This window comes from Scomber japonicus, chromosome 22, assembly GCF_027409825.1.
Source record: "Scomber japonicus isolate fScoJap1 chromosome 22, fScoJap1.pri, whole genome shotgun sequence".
Taxonomy (NCBI): Eukaryota; Metazoa; Chordata; class Actinopteri; order Scombriformes; family Scombridae; genus Scomber; species Scomber japonicus.
In genome coordinates this window covers 8,135,371-8,153,922 of record NC_070599.1, presented here as the reverse complement: position 1 = coordinate 8,153,922, position 18,552 = coordinate 8,135,371, and the positions used below count along the sequence as shown (strand labels likewise).

Sequence of the window (18,552 nt, the reverse complement as noted above, 5' to 3'; positions counted from 1 at the left end):
AAGCCCTGGTTCAACAGCTAAGTATGGGAACTGCTCAAAGCCCGGGACACAGTGCTGAGATCAGGAGACAGAAAGGAGTACAAGAGGGTGCAAGGGCCAACTTACACAGAGGCATCACATTAGCAAAGCGGGAGTACAAACAACGCATTGATGTGACGCATTGCAGAGCAACCGTCACCCGACCTCCACTGTCCCCTCCCTCTCTGATCACTTAAACACATTCTTGCCCACTTTGAGGACAGCTCCAGCTCCAACAGGGGACCAGACCCAGGTGCAGACAACCTTTCAGAAAACGAACAGCCACTCACTCTTCAGAACTATCAGGTAAAGAGAGCATTTCTCAACATCAACTGCAATAAAGCAACTGGGCCTGTTGGTGTTTCAGGATGAGTACTGAAGGCGTGTGCTGACCAGCTCACTGCAGTATTCACATACATCTTCAACCTGACACTAGAGCAAGCCACAGTCCTCACCTCTCTGAAAACTCCCAATAAAATGTCTATACCCAAAACCTCAGCCATCACCAACATGAATGATTACCTGCTGGTTGCTCTCACCGCGATGATTATGAAATGATTGGAGAGACTGGTACTGCACAACATTAAATGTCACACACTTGGAAAGTCCCAACAGCTTAGTCAGGATGCTATTTGTGGACTATAGCACTGCATTCTATTACATCAACACAATAAAACTGGTCAACAAACTGAAAACACTGAGTCTAGGAGCCCCTCTCTGCCAATGGATCAAGGACTTTCTCATCAACAGACCCTAGCAGTCAGGATCGGCCTCCATTCCTCCTCCTCAATCACTCTCAGCACCAGTGTCCCCCAAAGCTGTGTTCTCAGTCCAGTCCTCTAGTCACTCTACCACAACTCCAACACCCTCATCAAATTCGCGGATCACGCAACCATAGTTGTGCTCATAACCAACAACATTGAAACTGGCTACAGGGAGGAGGTCCACTTACCACCTGGTGCAAGGACAACGACCTCATCCTCACCAAAAAGAAAACAAAAGAAATCATAATAGACTTCATGAAAAACAAAAAAAACACACCACAATGGTCTGTGCATTAACAGGGTGGAAGGGGAGAAGGTCTCTAGTTTTAAGTTCCCAGGAGTGAACATTACTGAGGACCTGACCTGGAGCCTGGACATCTCCTGCAGAGACTGTTCTTCCTGAGGACACTGAGACACAACAGGCTCCCTCAGAAACTGCTTATCATCTTCTACCACTGCACAATAGAGTATCCTCACCTACTGTTGCACTGTGTGATACTACAGCTGCACTGCTGCCGATGAAAGAAGACCTGCAGTGGGTTGTGACGCCTGAGAGGATTGTCGGCTCTCCTCTCCCAAATCTCAGTGATATCCAGTCAAGCTGTCGCCTTAAATGGGCCACAAACATCCTGCAGGATCCCTTCCAGCAGACTGAGAACACCCATCACATATACAAACAGGCTGCGGAACAGCTTCTTCCCCAGAACTGTGTATACGGAGGGTCATGGTGGTCGAGTGGTTGGAGCACATGGCTCTGTGCTACAGGTCATTCCCCTCTTTCTCTCTTTTTCTCCCTGTTTCCTGTCAGCTACTGACCGAATAAAATAAATAATGAATTATGTATACTGTTGTATCTTACTGACCCTTATTTATATATTTATTATGTTTTAGAACACATATTTTTAACTTTTATGGGTTTGCTTATGAATGTGTATGTGGTCATGGGTATGGATGAGATGTGTTTGGGCTTGTGCATGTGTGTACTAGTGTTATGTGTACATATTTTATATTTTTAAGTTGCAATTGGACTGCAAAACTAATCAGTTGGAGAACATTAACTTAATCAGAACCAAAGTAAAATGAGAGAGTTTTCAAAGCAACTGTACATTGTAGAGCATGATTACATGCATGGAATAAAAACAGAAATAAAATATGGGGAATTTCTCTCCAAAGCCCTGTTTGTTCACACAACCAAATTGGTATTCTTGATAATTTATCACGTACTATATTTCTTATAGTATACAAATTCATCTATACCATCACTATACATGTTGATATGAAAGAATATTATAAACAGAAGGTCAAAGGTCAACTTTTGTAACATAACAGATTCTAACTGATGAATAAAAACTGTTTACGTTTAAATTCATCAACTTAATGTTGGGGAGAAAACACACACATTATATGTGTGACCTATAAAATCAGTAAGAAACAGAAGGTCTGCTAATTGCTAACTGCTTAAACAGTGATGGGAGTAAGGTGGTGGTTGGGGTGGGGTGTTTATGTTCAGAGTTACCTTTCTTGTCTTTCCTCTTCACATTCCAGCCACAACCAGTCTCATGCAATCTGATGTTAAGACTGCACGAACTAAGCTACAAACTGAACTAAGAAGTCTGTCCTCTTGGAACCAGTCCTTTCGAAATCATATATTAATACTGTAGGGGGCACTGAACTTGTGATCAAAGTTACTTTAACAGAGTCTTTTCTGATTGGCCGATCACCACAGCCTTGTTTCTGAAAAGCAGAGGATGTGCAGAGATTCTCTTTGATGATCACGGTGGTTACAAGAAAATGACTTCTCCATTTTTTGTTTTGTATGTGACATGTCTGCTCTTGGGGAGAACGGGTAAGCCGCATTTTTGATTTGTTTAGTCATACATTATGTATGTTACAATATGCTCTCTGTTACGGTGTAAAGTTAACTGTGCATGTGCTTGATCTCTATTTTCTCTTCAGCTTACATTACAGCTGTGAAGACATCATCATCTTCACACTTTGTATCAGTTAATGTTGGTACAGACGTGACTTTGGAATGTTTCTTTGAAGATAATGCTGCAGTGATGTTTTACTGGTATAAACAAACTCTGGGATTGCAGCCAAAGCTGATGTCTAGATACTATAAGCATGACAAAAATGGCAGTCTTCAGGGTGAATTTAAGAATGATCCACACTTAAAACTGGAAACTAGCCCTGGTAAAAATCACTTGAAGATTTCAGGTGCAGAAAATTCCGACTCAGCTACTTACTACTGCATAAGTGGTTATTCGAATGTGTATGATTTTTTAGAGAGTATTATTGTGAGTGTAAAGGGTTCAGGTTTGAACATCAGAGCTAAGGTCCATCAGTCGGCATCTGAGAGCATCCAGCCAGGAGGCTCTGTGACTCTGAACTGTACAGTACACACTGGGACCTGTGATGATGGAGAACACAGTGTTTACTGGTTCAAAAACTCTGAAGAATCTCATCCAGGACTCATTTACACACATGGAGGCAGGAATGATCAGTGTGAGAGGAACACCAACACACAAACACACACCTGTGTCTACAACTTGCCGATGAAGAGTCTGAATCTTTCTCATGCTGGGACCTACTACTGTGCTGTCGCCTCATGTGGACAGATACTGTTTGGAAATGGGACCAAGCTGGAGTTTAAGCGTGAGTAACTTCATAGCAAAGGTGGCCACATTTGTTAAATAGTGGAGGTACTTTACAATCAAACATAATGCACAAACAAAACAACTCTTCAATATCTCTTAATGTATCTGCAGATGAGGAGGACTCTCTTTTCTTGGTGTATATCTTGAGCGGAGCTTTGGCATACACCATCATCATGGTTGTCTTCTTGGCTTACACAATATATAAAATGTTGGCGACAAATAGCTGCCATTGCACAGGTAGGCTAGACTGCAATTCACTATATATAACTTCATTTCATGTTTTAGCTGAAAACATCATTATTGTTGCATTAAATGTGCAAATTCCTAGTAAAATTCCTAGTAAATGATGTGAGTTTAAATCTGGCTTTATATCTTAAGTACTTCCTTGTTTCGCTGTTTCCTTCCAAATTTAAGTGATGGATAAAAAAAGATGTATCGGCCATTCCTTTAACGATAAAACTAAATGTAAAAGGAGTTTTGAAACATACTTCTGTTGTTCTTTTCATGACAAGATTCACAAGCAAGATCAGCTGCCAGGGATCCAAATGAAGAGGTATGTATATGTTAAAGTGTTGTGTTTTTCAGTGCTCCAATGTCATTGTAACATATATTACAGAATGAAAACCAAGCCCAGGGGATATGAAATACAGTATAATTTGTTGACGGACTAAACATAGTATGGTAAATGCTACATACCATTGTTAAGGTTAATTGTAGATTGTAAAATGGTCTGGAATGGTAATGATGTGAATGATTGAATACATTTGTTGTTGTTGTACTGATTGGGATTTTAAGCTTCATAAAGGAAGTTCATTTTTCAGGAAGTGTATATATTTGCATGACAGAGTATAGAGGTTGCTGATGCTTTTTCTCTAATGTGTGTGTGTATCAATAATGAGACATACACTAATATGGTAATTAGCTGTTTTATACTTTTTTTCTACCAGGACTACTGTACCAAGATGCAGATAACCTCCATTATTCTTCTTTACAGGAGAGCAAGGTCAGCAGATCAAAAAGACAGAGGGATGACACCTGGACTGAATGTGTGTATTTCAGTGTGAGACAGTAGAGCTGGACATGTTTAATCTGTACTTTGTGTCTGTAGAAGTAGAAGTTAAAGATTTTAACTGAATGAAATGAATATAATGTAACTAAATAAAGGCTTTCTTTCAGTTACTGTTTTGTCAAAGGTGCTATATTTTTATTTTCACTATACCTGCAGTTTACAATGTACAAACACACAACACATCTCTGTGGTGTTTGTGGGGTCAGAGACGAGATAGAGAGGGAGAGAGAGAGAGAGAGAGAGAGAGAGAGAGAGAGTTTGCAAACCCGGAAAATGAATACTAAAGCAATGTCAGTCCTGTGCTGTCTTTTTCAGTTTCTAAGTGCTGCCCTTCTAAAGGCATGATATCTCATCATTTTGCAAAGAAAACTCATCATGGTGTGATAGAAACGCTATTTCAGAGTCAGAAGGAAACATCGAGCTTGTGTTTGCAAACATCCTGCATGTCCACCACAGAGAAGTCTCCTTCCAGGTGTAGTAGTACGATCAGAAACACCAGATCCAGCCCTCTAACAGCTGGGCGGCAACAATACCTTTTCAACGTGTATATTCTGAGTACAGTCTGGCACTGACACTGCCTGTTGCTCCTCACAAGTTGTTTACAGTAAATCTGCAGATTGCACATCACAAACCCAGAGGTGTTCTTTTTTTAGCTTGTGTGTGGTCGGCAGTCGAAAGATTCACTCTCAACAAACTCTGGTCTTCATTGGACCCTCTGCTTTCTTTGTCTTTGTGGTTTCAAGCAGGAAGTTTACAGTGTTTTCATGCACAGTCGCCCACAGTATAACTCTAATTCCCTGACTATTTCAAGCAGATCAGAAGACATGATTATAGCAATCAAACTACTGCATTGAGTAGTAACAATTAGATGCTATGTTACCACTTTTCATATCGTGTCATATTAAGGAGCTAAAACAAGGTTTAAAAGTCCAAAACCAATGAAGTGGTAGCTAGTAACTCTGTACATCAGGTATTTATACCTGCCAGAGCTGTGAAAACACACAGGTATTACATTCACTCTCATAACAATCAAACGGTTGCCATGACTGTGCCATGTGTGCTTGGGTAGGAGTAGGTAAAGCAATGAACATCCCCACATAACAAACTACTGTTACCAATAACAACAAAAGACAACACTGTATTTACTTTGTTGACATAATGAACATGAACATAATGTTAGAGTACACCAACACACCAACCTTTGGCACTGGCAACATAATCTCACACCATTTTATAGTCTCAAGTGAGAGTTAGAGCAGAACACTTTAGCAAGGCACACTGCCCCATTACTAATACACAGAATACACTGTCTTACTGTTCACACAACCAAACTGGCATTTTCAATTATTTTCAATGTATTACATTTCTTATAGTACATCACAAATAAGTATAAATTCATCTGTACTATAAATGTCCATATGAAAGAATATTATAAACAAAAGGTCAAAGGTCAATTTTAAATCTGATTTTCAACATTTCTATTACTGCTAAAATGTGTCTTTTGTAACATAACAGATTCAAACTGATGAATAAAACACACTGACAGGTTAAATATATTAACTCAGTGTTGTGGAGAAAACACACATTATATGAACCTATGAAATCAGTAAGACACATCAGGTCTGCTAATACCAAACAGTGATGGGAGTAAAGTGAAGAGGTGGGGTGTTTATGGTCAGAGTTGCCTATCTTGTCCCTCCTCTTCAAATTCCAGCCACAACCAGCTTTATACAGTCTTTATATGTTAAGACTACAAAAACTAGGCTCAAAGTAAGAAGTCATCTTCATTTATACAGCAGATGATTCCATAGTTTTCTCATGTAGATTCATGCATGTTCAACCACTTAAACAACTGAATGAACAACTCTGTCCTCTTGGAACCAGTCCTTTACTAAGCCATATATTAACACTGTAGGGGGCACTGAACTTGCGATCAATGTCTTTCCTGATTGGTCAATCACACACAGCCTTGTTTCTGAAAGGTAGAGGACGTGCAGACTTTCTCTCCAATGATCACGGAGGTTACAAGAAAATGACTTCTCCAATTTTTGCTTTGTATGTGACATGCCTGCTCTTGGCAGGAACGAGTAAGTAGCTTATTTTATGTCTTGTTTCCTTTATATATGAATATTTTTCTTTATTATGTTATACATTATGTTAGTTTTCAATATGCTCTGTGTTATGGAGTAAAGTTAACTTTGTATGTGCTTGGTCTCCACTTTCTCTTCAGCTCACATTACAGCTGTGAAGACATCATCATCTTTACGCTTTGTATCAGCTGATGTTGGTACGAACGTGACTTTGGAATGTTTCTATGAAGATGGTGCTACAGTGATGTTTTACTGGTTTAAACAAACTATGGGACAGAAGCCAAAGCTGATGTCTAAATACTATAAACTTAACAAAGTTGGCAATTTTCAAGATGAATTTAAGAACGATCCACGTTTAGCACTGGAAACTAGCTCTGGTACATATCACTTGAAGATCTCAAATGTGCAAAGTTCAGATTCAGCTACTTACTACTGCATAGGTGGCTATTCGTATGTGTTTGACTATTTAGAGAGTATTATTTTAAATGTAAAGCATTCAGATATGAACATCCAAACTAAAATCCATCAGTCGGCATCTGAGAGCATCCAGCCAGGAGGCTCTGTGACTCTGAACTGTACAGTACACACTGGGACCTGTGATGATGGAGAACACAGTGTTTACTGGTTCAAAAACTCAGAATCTCATCCAGGACTCATTTACACACATGGAGGCAGGAATGATCAGTGTGAAACGAACATCAACACACATACAAACACCTGTGTCTACAACTTGCCGATGAAGAGTCTGAATCTTGCTCATGCTGGGACCTACTACTGTGCTGTCGCCTCATGTGGACAGATACTGTTTGGAAACGGGACCACATTGGAGTTTAAGCGTGAGTAACTTCATAGCAGAGGTGGCCACATTTTTTAAATCATCAGGTACTTTATAATCAAATATGATGAAGATGTAAAGAAAACTCTACAATGTCTCCTAATGTTTGTATGTGCAGATGAGGAGAACTCTCTTGTCTTGGTGTATATCTTGAGCGGAGCTTTGGTGTTCACCATCATCCTGGTTGTCTTCTTGGCTTACACAATATATAAAATGTTGAAGACAAAGAGCTGCCAGTGCACAGGTAGGCTAAACTGCATTTCCTGAAATGAAAATAGTACGCTAAATATATGGATGTAGATCTCAAATCTTCCTTTATCTTTAAGTGCTGCTTCATCCTGCAGTTTCCTACTTTCTAAATGTCAGTAATAGATAAATCAGAAGAACGGGTTCATTACTTTTAGTTTAAATGATCAAACTATGTTAAAAAGAGTTTTGAAAAATGACTTTGTTTTCTGTTTTTTTCATGAGAAGACTCACACGCAAGAGCATCAGCTTCCTCGGCTCCAAATGCAGAAGTATGTATACGTTAAAGTGTTGTGTTTTTCAGTGCTCCAATGTTCATATAACGTGTTTTACCGAAGCAGAGGATAAGAAATACAATACAGAAAGAGCAACATTTGTTAACCAATTAAAAATGGTGTGGTAAATGCTACATACCTTTGTGAAAGTTGATTGCAGATTGTAAGACGGACTCCAATGGTAAATGTGGTAGAAGAAATTTGGTGCTTTTGTACTGATTTGCATTATACGCTTTATAAAGGAAGTTTTCTTTTCAGGAAGTTTATGTTGATTTGCATGACAGTGCACAGAAGTTGCTGCACACTGCTCTACGTGCTTTTCTGTACTGATAATGAGAAATACACTCATGTGGTAATTAGCTGTTTTATATATTTTTTCTACCAGGGCTACCAAGACGCAGATAACCTCCATTATGCTGCTTTAAAGAAAAGCAAGGTCAGCAAACCACGAAGACAGAGGGACAACTCTGGGACTGAATGTGTGTACTCCAGTGTGAGATAGTAGACTGGACATGTTTAATTTTTACTCTGTGTTTTTAAGAGTAGAAGTTATAGATTTTAAACCTATGAACTGAATATAATGTAACTAAATAAAGGCTTTCTTTCAGTTACAGTTGAGGGGTTGTTTGATGTGATCTGTTTTGTCAAAGGTGCTATATTTCCACTCTCACTGTACCTGCAGTTAACAATGTACAAACACATGACCACAAACAGCACATCTTTGTGGTGTTTGTGGGGTCAGAGACTCAGAGAGAGAGAGAGTTTGCAAGCCTGGAAAATGAATAAAGCGATGTCAGTCCCATGCTGTTTGTTTCCATCTCTAATTGTTGCACTGCTAAAGGCATGATGTCGAATCATTTTGCAAAGAAAAGCCCTCACCATATGAGAGAAACACTATTTCAGAGTTAGAAGGAAACATCAAGCTTGTTTTTGCAAACATCCTGCATGTCCAGTACAGATGAGGCTCATTCCAAGCATGCAGGTACACTCAAAAACACCAGATCTGGCTGTCTAACAACAAGGCTGCAAAACTATATTTCCACAACTTTCAACACTGCCTGTTATTCCTCACAAGTTGTTTACAGTAAATGTACAGATTGCACATCACACACCCAGAGATGTGAGGTGTTCTTTTTTTAGCCTGTGTGTGGTCGGCAGTTGAAAGATTCACTCTCATTAAACTCTGGTCTTCATGATCTTCAGTAGGACCCTCTGCTTTCTTTGTTTTTGTGGTTTCAAGCAGGAAATCTGCTGTGTTTTCATGCACAGCCGCCCACAGTATAACTTTAATGCCCTGACTGTTTCAAGCAGATCAGAAGACATGATTATAGCAATCAAACTACTACATTAAGTTGTAATGATTAGATACTCTGTTATCACTTTTCATATTGTGTCATATTAGGAGTTAAAACAGGGTTAAAAAGTCCAAAACCAATAAATAATAAGAGTTACTCTGTACATCAGGTATTGTACCTGCCTGAGTTGTGCCAACACACAGGCATTACATTCAACCTCATTACATTCAAACTGTGGCCATGGAGGTAAAGCAATAAACATCCCCACATAACAAACTACAGTTACCAATAATCACAAGAACCAACAACACTTTTCATAATACATAAACTTTGTTGACATAATATGAACATAATGTTGGGGTACACAAATACACCAACTTTTGGCAATGAAAAAAAAATCTCACAGTTTCAAGTGAAAGTTAGAGCAGAACACTTTAGAAAGGCATGGCCCCCCATTATTAATACACAGAGGGTTGCACATCTGACAAATGCTCCTTTAATATTTGCTACTGATTTGTGGAGATGTCATGTGATATTCAGGATATATTTGAAATGTTACATAATCTTAAAGTATCCAAATTATATATTACAGAGCACAATGCAAGTATCACAGTAAGATGAGTGAATTTTCTAAGAGCCACTCCACAAATTCACACCAACCGGACATTACAGAGCCTAACTGCATGTATGGAACATAAGAGCAGAAATCAGATGAGGGGAACGTCTCTCCAAAGCCTTGTTTGATCTCACAGGTCTTTCTTAATGCACTGCATTCAAGGCAGCACTTTAGATGTGTTCATTGGTTCCACATGTGGACATTAGGTGTTACTTCTCACTAGCCAATCAAATAGAGTCCTCTCTCTGAAGAGTAGAGAACATACTGAGATTCAATCCTTTCAGCGCAGCATCTTGAACACGATGACACCTCTAACGATTGCTTTGTACCTGACTTGTTTTTTTGGGGGGACTTCAGGTAAGTTGTTTATTTTGAAGTGTTTTTGATATGATTCCAATTTATTTGCACGATCACTATAATTTACTTTTATCATGGATTTAAATGTGTACTTTCTGGATCTCTTTTCTCTTCAGCCCAGATGAGTAATCTGGAATCGCCAAAGTATGTGCGTCAACAAAACACTTTTTATTCAGCTAATGTTGGTGAAAGCGTGACTTTGCAGTGTTTCTCTGAAGGTGAAGCAGTGATGTTTTACTGGTACAAGCAACTTCTGGGGCAGGAACCAAGGCTCATATCTACCTTGTATAAACATAAAAGTGGCACCTTTCATGATGAATTCAACAATTCTCGTTTCAAACTGGACACAAAAGATGGTAACAATCACTTGACAATCTCTAATTTACATATTTCTGACTCAGCGACTTATTACTGTGCAAGCAGCTATTCATTTCATTTAGAATTTGAGGAGGAAATCATTGTAAGTGTAAAGGGTTCAGGTTTAAACATCCAAGCTTTAGTCCATCAGTCGGCATCGGAGAGCATCCAGCCAGGAGGCTCTGTGAACTGTGTAGTACACAATGGGACCTGTGGTGATGGAGAACACAGTGTTTACTGGTTCAAAAACTCTGAAGAATCTCATCCAGGACTCATTTACACACATGGAGGCAGGAATGATCAGTGTGAGAGGAACACCAGCACACAAACACACACCTGTGTCTACAACTTGCCAATGAAGAGTCTGAATCTTTCACATGCTGGGACCTACTACTGTGCTGTCGCCTCATGTGGACAGATACTGTTTGGGAAAAGGACCAAACTGGATGTTGGCTGTAAGTAACTTTCTGGTTGTTTCATATGTGGTTATAGTTTCTAGCTACTCAATATTCCTAAAACTGTAATGTCTCCTATCAGCTAAATCAGTAGATGAAGTGGACTCATTTGGCTTGGTATACTTCTTGATTGGAGCTTTGGGATTCAACACCATCCTGATTGTTCTACTGGCATATGCAGCATATACAATGAAAAGAAACTGCTGCCAGTGTAAAGGTAGGCTAACAGCTATTGGAAGCTGAATAACTAGTCAAATAAATCAAGACACTTCTACGTAGCGTTAAAATATATTTTCATGGTTTATCAACTTCATCAGTATGTTTCAAGTGCCACAAGAAACTTTGTACTGTACTGTTAAATGGTGCCAGTGTACAAAATAGTTTTAGTTTGGATCTCTATTTATTTATCTCCAATATGTCACACTGTGCAACGATTCGTTTCCCGTTAAGTATATCGATAATAAAATACAAAGGTTTGAAAATCCTTAAATTTGTCTTCCCAACACCACCAGCTTAGTGAATTTTGAAGATATTTGTTCTTTCTTTTTCACAACTAGAAGAAAGATCGCCAGCAGCCTCGACTCCAGATCCAGAGGTGGGTGTTCTTAAAGAGTTGCACTACTACAACAACAATACTGTACAGGGAATGGACACAATTCAGTACAATCACCCTAAAATAATACACAATAAGACACAGGATGTACACTATTGTGGCGATTAACTGTTTTATACTTAATTTTCAGAGTTACACAGATGCAGAAGACCTCCATTACGCTGCTTTCAGAGAGAACAATGTCGGCAGGTCAATAAGACAGAGGGACAATACCCAGACTGAATGCGTGTACTCTACTGTAAAGCAGTAAACCTGACTTCACTCACAGAAGAAATGGCTTTCTCAGTTTGCCTATCAATCTATAATGTATTTTTCGGATATGCTTCCTCTCTGTCTGTGTTTCCCCTGACTTGACATGCAAATAAACATTTTTGAAGCTGAAGGTTTCTTTTAAAAGTGAGTAAGAGAAAGACAAGTGAGTGAGAATAAGTAAGTGAAAGCGGAACGTCTGAGACAGTGAACTTGAACGTTATCCAGTCCATGTCTGTGGTTTCTTGCTCATTCAAAAGCAGAACTCTGCCACACTACAGTAGTAAGCGTTCTCACATATACTGTGCTGAAATGTTATTGGCCAGAGGGACACAGTCAGAAAGTAAAAATTCAAGCTCATCAGATGCGGACGTGACTCATTCCACATACTCAGAAACAGCCCGTTGGGTTTTCTCAAAGCAAAAATGGCAACAACACCTACCAACATGTAATTTCCCATTTGTCTGTCAGATGGTGTAGTTTACCCTTAGTATTATAGATAAAAAGTCTTACCTAAATGTCAAATATGTTTATGGTACATCACAAACCCAGAGACTAGTGGATCTTTTTTTTCCTATCCTCTGTGTGGTCAGCAGTCAAGACATTCACTATACTGTATACTCTGGTCTCTTTGTCTTAGTAGTTTCAAACAGGAAGTCCTCAGTGTTTTCATGCAAAGCAGCCACACGGTCTAACTATAATGCCCAAATCAGCATATAATGACCAAATCAGCAACCATAAGCTGAGACACGATATGAATACTAAAAATGATAAACTAATAGCAAGATATGTACACCTAACAACTCTCCATTAATATACTGTATATGCTCTTGGTTTTTATCAATATCATTTAGAGTGCTGTGTAACTCTGTGTAAGCTCTCAAGACTTTGCAGTTAACATAAGCTTTTTATAATGTCCTTCTAAAGAAAGCCCATATTTCTGCCATCACATGTACTGTTGCATCAACAGAACAATGGCCACTGTATGTATGTGTGGAAAAAGCAGCTGAGAGAATGACGTCATCATATATAAAAGCCACTGCTGGGCTTGGTTAAAGAATCACACCGCCTTCTTCTTCCTGTCAGCAATGATTCTTTTTTTCTTTGAGCAAAGCTTCAAGCCAAATGTTGTCCCACACACTGGCACTACATGAGCTGCCATGGGCAACAGCATCTGACAAAAACTTTCAGTCCACATGGTAGACAATGTGGGTGACAACTATGGATATTATAGACATGCCACACCTGTGACAGATACATGGAATATTGAAAATCAGCTAATTGTCCCTTTAATAGCCCTTTAATGTGAAACACATCAGCAAATAAGGTACAACTACTGGATGGGAGCCATTGTAGGCAATTGCAAATGCTAATTATTATTATTATTTTTTGTTTAACAAGAATCAATCAAATGAGAGTAAAGACATCACTGTGTATTATTAGACAGTCACTGAAACCTTACTAAGATCTAGTAATGCCATCCTCTGACTAACTAACATTAGTGTAAGTTGCATTTTTAAATCTAGCCGATTCTCAGCATTCACCTTTATCACTCTGGTTGTGAAGTTGGTTTCCAGCAAACTAGTGAATAGTTTTCCATTGGTGGAAACTTAAGTGGTTGCAAATTACAGGAAGATGGACTGTAAATGGACTGTACTTATGTCGCTTTTCTAGTCTAGTGACCGCTCAAAGCGCTTTTACACTACAACTCACATTCACCCATACATATACTGATGGGAGGGGCTTTCACGCAAGGGGAAGCTAATATTTACATACACATCTATACACCATTGGTCCAGACATCGGGAGCAATTTGGGGTGAAATATCTTGACCGATGACACATCGACATGTGGACTGGAGGAGCCGGGAATTGAACCGCTGATTCTGATTAGTGGACAACCTGCTGTACCTCCTGAGCCAAAGTCGCACACTGAAGATTGAACTTTTGACTGACAGTGATACATTTAAAAAAAACACAAAAAAATGTTGAATAAAGTGTGAGAAATGTTACTACTCATAAAACAGGTGATTTGTTTTAGTCAGGTTTAAATTTCACATTCAAGTAATATGTTCTATATTACAAGGGGGAGTGATGGTGGATTGGGAGATAATATCCTGAACTCCACAAATTCTAATCATTCCCAAAACAAAAAAAGTGGAGCTACAGTACTTTTACAGATAAAAAGTTATACAATCACACAATCCTTTTTCGATACATAATATAAATCGTCATACCCCACACAGTGTAATTTGGGGTTCAATGTTCTGTTTTCTGCACTCAATTCTACCTGAGAAGAGATGTGTGATTGTACATCCTGCTTCTTTGTCTTTGTTATAGTGTTTGTCTCTCAAAGCCTTCTCTAAACACCTGTAGAAACCTTTTCACACTTTCACTGCTGCTCATGCCAGCCATGTCCATGTGTCTTGTCTGGAGAACCAACAATCTGACAATGGAGGAGGCGCTGAACCTGTGTACAGTGTTTCCAAAATAGGACATGCAGTGTCATTTCTTGTTAGCCAATCAAACATCGTCCTCTCTCTAAGAGTAGAAAACATATAGAGGTCCTCTACATTCAGCAAGGTATTTTGATCACGATGACATCTCTGAAGTTTGCTTTATATCTGACATGTCTGTTCTTGGGAAGGACTGGTAAGTTTTGCAATTTTGCATTTTCTTGCAATCATTTCAGTCAACTTTTATCATTGTATTAATTGCAAACGTCCTCTGTCTCTTTTCTTTTTTAGCTCTCACAAATAATCTTAAATTGTCCTTATCTGTACGCCAAGAGAGTGTATTTTTATCAGCTAATATTGGTGCCAACGTGACTTTGAAATGTTTTTATCAAGGTGATGTTGCAGCTATGTTTTACTGGTATAAGCAAACTCTGGGACAGAAACCACGGCTCATCTCAACTTTCTATAGACATGATAAAAAAGGCACTTTTAGTGATGAGTTCAAAAATGATCCACGATTCACATTGGAAACTAATCAGGGTAAGAACCACCTGACAATCTCGAAATTACGTATTTCAGACTCTGGTACTTACTACTGTATCAGTTGCCATTCATTCAAGTTTGAGTTTGCGGAGGGCACTACTCTCATTGTACAAGGCTCAGATTTGAACATCCAAGCTTTAGTCCATCATTTGGCATCTGAGAGACACCAGCAGGGAGCCTCTGGGGCTCTGAAGTGTGCATTACACAATGGGACCTGTGATGATGGAGAACACAGTGTTTACTGGTTCGAAAATTCGGAAGAATCTCATCCAGGACTCATTTACACACATGGAGGCAGGAATGATCAGTGTAAGAGGAACACCAGCACAGAAACACACACTTGTGTCTACAACTTGCCAAGTCTGAATTCATCTCATGCTGGGATGGACTGTGCTGTCGCCTCATGTGGACAGATACTGTTTGGAGACAGGACCAAACCAAGGGGTGAGTATCATTTTGTCCAGTTATTATTATTACTCCTCAATTCAACTCTAAATAAAAACTAAAGGGCTCTGTGTTGTAATGTGTCTCTGTGTTGCAATGTGTCTCTGTACAGATAATGTGCGCTCTTATGACTCTCTTGTGAATATCTTGAGTGGAGCTTTGACGTTCACCACCGTCCTGGTTCTTGTATTGAGTTTCTCAGTGTGCATGATGAACAAGAAACACAGCTGCCAGGGCAAAGGTAACTGGTACTGTTATTGACAGCTTGTCTTCAGTGATTATGGCTTTAAAGCTAAAAAGCGTTTTCTTTGTTTCACAACAGAGTCTGAAAGAATTGCAGCCTCCACTCCATCAAATGCAGAGGTAAATATGACGTTTTTCAATAAACTGCTGGGTACAGTTAATATTGTTAACCAAGACTATGATGAAATATTTGTTTGTTAATGACCTTTTTTAAATTATTAAGTTGAGACAATGACGTTGTAATGTTATGAAATACTAACTGCAACTACAGTATATCAATGTGCGATATAGTTGACGAAAAAGATGAGTCTAAAATGTAGTTTAAAAATAAAAACTTTACTAAAATCACTCCTTATTTTCATTAACAAAAAAGAGAAATCAGAATACTAATACAGACTGTTTTTCCCCTAAACCCAAATATTTGTGTGTATTTGAGAGAGAATGAGAAATGAGATAGACTAAATAAAAAAATAGCTGACAAAATTAACATTACTTTTGAAATACCATGATACAATTTGGTAAATTCAGACTAATTTGTGTCATGTACTGTTTTGTCATTTACACATTCACACTACTATTTTACTTTACCAGGGTTATCAAGATGCAGACAACCTCCATTACGCTGCTTTACGGGGACACAAGGGCAACCGACCTAAAAGACAGCGGGAAGACACCACAAGTCAATGTGTGTACTCCAGTGTGAGGTCATAGAACTGTACAGGATTCAATTGTAATCTGATTTTGTGTAAAATGTTATTTTGTTAACATCTTCTTTAAAAAGTAATGTCGATTTTCTTAAATTATGAACAGTTTGGTCTACGTGATTTCAAATACTTCTAATTCGTGAAGCTTTGGGTTGCAGTGAACTAATTCTTGTCTGATGGTTTTTCAAGTGTAGTCAAAGGTATACGGACACATTTCTGCTATCATTTTGTATCAGAAAACCTGACACATAACCCTAACCCTAACCCAACCAGAACAGAGGATGAGATCTCTGTAGCTATGCTGTGCTACGAGTCTGTTATATGTATACTGAGGACTCTCTGCTCTCTTTTTTGTGTCTCTCTGATTTCAAACAGGATGTCTCCCCAGTCTTACTTTTTTTACATTTTTTTCCAAAGCAAACACATTATGCATTTATAATCCTTAGACTTTTTAGTAGATAATAATGTTTTTTGTTTTAAATAATCAAACCAGTATGTATAAGATGCCAAGTTCACAAGTGGAGGGCCATAATGTAAATAAACTGCTGTGCTAAATTCAGTACTGTGTATGTGTTATTGGTTCCATTAATGAGCTAATGATTTATTACAATCATGTTACACATTGACATTGAGAAGCTGTGTGTCTGTGCAGTATATAAACTGTAAATATCATCTTTAAATATTGCAATGCCGTGCCAGAAAGCTAAAATGGCAGGAAGGTTACCACATAACCAATGTGGTAATACTGTGTGGTTACCAAGATGCCACTGAGCACAGTAAGATCAGAATGCATCAGGCAACCTCTGTAATGTAGACACTGCTTCCGACATATGGAGTCAATATGCGTAGCAGTACCTCTACTTTAGTTCATCTTTTGGTATTCTAATGGAAACACAGAGGAATGTTTGCAGGTTGGAAGCCAGTGAGGGTTTGTGTGATTGTCTGTGCACCAACTCCTCAATAACAGGTCAAAAGAAGCAGCTGAAAACCAATGTTTATCAAAAGACGCACATGACTGTCCTCACCCTGTTGAAACCAACACAAGTAACACTGACAAGTACTGCAGTGGACAGGAATTGAGCATTCCAAACAAAAAGTGGAATACATTTGGGAAAGCTGCTTATTTACACACTCTATCTTGTGTATGTAACAGTTTACCTGGTCCTTGATCAAGCAGCAAGCTCCAAATCTGAAAAGTGAAGCCAATGCAGAAGTGCCTTAAACCTAATTTACTCCTAGTGGCGAGCAGTGGGTGACTACACTGGCTCCATGAAGAAGTCAGATTGTATAGAAGTCTAGCTACATCCATTATTTTTTTTTTACTGTCGATGGGGTTAGGTCTTACACCTTAGCCAAGTGTAAAAAACAGTGTGTGTGTGTGTGTGTGTGTGTGTGTGTGTGTGTGTTTTGTGTGTTGTTTTTTTAATAGATTTTTTAAAATTGAAAATGCTAATAAAAACTGGTGAACTGAAACACTTTTTGAATGTGAACCATGTGACTCTTGGTGGTGCAGGTGACTAGGCTGCCAGCTAATATGATGCTAATAAGACAGCCTTTAGTATTGCTTGACAACATAAAACTGACTCTAGTCTAAAATGCAGCAAACGAGAGGATATCCTAGTTTCCTAGTTTAGTATTGTTTTAGTTTTGTTCCTGGTGTGAACACAGATATGAGGCAGTCACTACACTGAGACCTGTCAACCTTGACCGTCATGCTTTTTGCATTGTATATTGTTAATTGCACCTGTGTTTGTGGTTTTCAGCAGGATGTAGAGATGTATGCGCTTTTACATAGATGCTCATCAAGATGGAGATCGTTTAAACATCCAAAAACAGTGGAAGTTATATTTGATTATAGTACAATGTCTAATATTGAAACTTGACAAAAACTAAAACAAGGAACATAATATGATATAATAATAATAATACTGGTTGTCGTTTTGACATGGAATACAATCAAATGTGACTGTTATTACTGTTTTCCATAAAAGGAAGAAAAGATGAAGCTGAATCCTAGTGAAAAATGCTATCACTGAGGTCTCTAGTTGGTTATGAATATGCAGCACATTGTGAGTGCAAAATACATTACAGTTAAGTTTTAAAATGTAGTTTTCCGATGCTTTCGGCATCATTGACTGTATGTCTAACTAGGGTTGCAAAGGGGTGGAAAATGTCCGGTAAATTTCCATGGGAAGTTAAGCTGGGGAATTTTGTTAATTATAAAATTATTTATAATTTAATATAAAAAACAACTAAATGTTATTATT

The 18,552-nt window shown here is 38.5% G+C and overlaps 4 protein-coding genes across 4 annotated transcripts; all 4 read left to right on the top strand.

The window, feature by feature from the left end:
- Window positions 1-2,563: 2,563 nt before the first annotated feature.
- LOC128383813 (uncharacterized) lies at window positions 2,564-4,511 on the top strand. Its single transcript, XM_053343401.1, has 4 exons — window positions 2,564-2,628; window positions 2,739-3,437; window positions 3,551-3,676; window positions 4,387-4,511. The coding sequence occupies exons 1-4, from the start codon at window positions 2,574-2,576 to the stop codon at window positions 4,509-4,511; spliced, it is 1,005 nt and encodes a 334-aa protein (XP_053199376.1). The 5' UTR covers window positions 2,564-2,573.
- A 2,021-nt stretch (window positions 4,512-6,532) lies between these two features.
- LOC128383924 (uncharacterized) lies at window positions 6,533-8,456 on the top strand. The gene is made up of 5 exons (XM_053343506.1): window positions 6,533-6,595; window positions 6,739-7,434; window positions 7,552-7,677; window positions 7,908-7,951; window positions 8,340-8,456. The coding sequence occupies exons 1-5, from the start codon at window positions 6,541-6,543 to the stop codon at window positions 8,454-8,456; spliced, it is 1,038 nt and encodes a 345-aa protein (XP_053199481.1). The 5' UTR covers window positions 6,533-6,540.
- A 1,711-nt stretch (window positions 8,457-10,167) lies between these two features.
- LOC128383433 (uncharacterized) lies at window positions 10,168-11,897 on the top strand. Its single transcript, XM_053343057.1, has 5 exons — window positions 10,168-10,222; window positions 10,339-11,034; window positions 11,129-11,251; window positions 11,592-11,629; window positions 11,778-11,897. Exons 1-5 carry the CDS (start codon window positions 10,168-10,170, stop codon window positions 11,895-11,897), a joined length of 1,032 nt encoding a protein of 343 aa, XP_053199032.1.
- Window positions 11,898-14,492: 2,595 nt separating this feature from the next.
- Window positions 14,493-16,658, top strand: LOC128383706 (uncharacterized). The gene is made up of 5 exons (XM_053343302.1): window positions 14,493-14,547; window positions 14,643-15,338; window positions 15,451-15,579; window positions 15,661-15,701; window positions 16,173-16,658. The coding sequence occupies exons 1-5, from the start codon at window positions 14,493-14,495 to the stop codon at window positions 16,290-16,292; spliced, it is 1,041 nt and encodes a 346-aa protein (XP_053199277.1). The 3' UTR covers window positions 16,293-16,658.
- The last annotated feature ends 1,894 nt before the right edge of the window (window positions 16,659-18,552 follow it).

Bases quoted from the DNA above. Each gene is read 5' to 3' on its own strand.
- LOC128383433 (XM_053343057.1), top strand. From the start codon at position 10,168: ATGACACCTCTAACGATTGCTTTGTACCTGACTTGTTTTTTTGGGGGG. The intron at 10,223-10,338 runs GTAAGTTGTTTA...TTTTCTCTTCAG, and splicing joins TTTTTTTGGGGGGACTTCAG to CCCAGATGAGTAATCTGGAA. The intron at 11,252-11,591 runs GTAGGCTAACAG...TTTCACAACTAG, and splicing joins AAACTGCTGCCAGTGTAAAG to AAGAAAGATCGCCAGCAGCC.
- LOC128383924 (XM_053343506.1), top strand. From the start codon at position 6,541: ATGACTTCTCCAATTTTTGCTTTGTATGTGACATGCCTGCTCTTGGCA. The intron at 6,596-6,738 runs GTAAGTAGCTTA...CTTTCTCTTCAG, and splicing joins CCTGCTCTTGGCAGGAACGA to CTCACATTACAGCTGTGAAG. The intron at 7,435-7,551 runs GTGAGTAACTTC...TTGTATGTGCAG, and splicing joins GACCACATTGGAGTTTAAGC to ATGAGGAGAACTCTCTTGTC.
- LOC128383813 (XM_053343401.1), top strand. From the start codon at position 2,574: ATGACTTCTCCATTTTTTGTTTTGTATGTGACATGTCTGCTCTTGGGG. The intron at 2,629-2,738 runs GTAAGCCGCATT...TTTTCTCTTCAG, and splicing joins TCTGCTCTTGGGGAGAACGG to CTTACATTACAGCTGTGAAG. The intron at 3,438-3,550 runs GTGAGTAACTTC...ATGTATCTGCAG, and splicing joins GACCAAGCTGGAGTTTAAGC to ATGAGGAGGACTCTCTTTTC.
- LOC128383706 (XM_053343302.1), top strand. From the start codon at position 14,493: ATGACATCTCTGAAGTTTGCTTTATATCTGACATGTCTGTTCTTGGGA. The intron at 14,548-14,642 runs GTAAGTTTTGCA...TTTCTTTTTTAG, and splicing joins TCTGTTCTTGGGAAGGACTG to CTCTCACAAATAATCTTAAA. The intron at 15,339-15,450 runs GTGAGTATCATT...GTCTCTGTACAG, and splicing joins AGACAGGACCAAACCAAGGG to ATAATGTGCGCTCTTATGAC.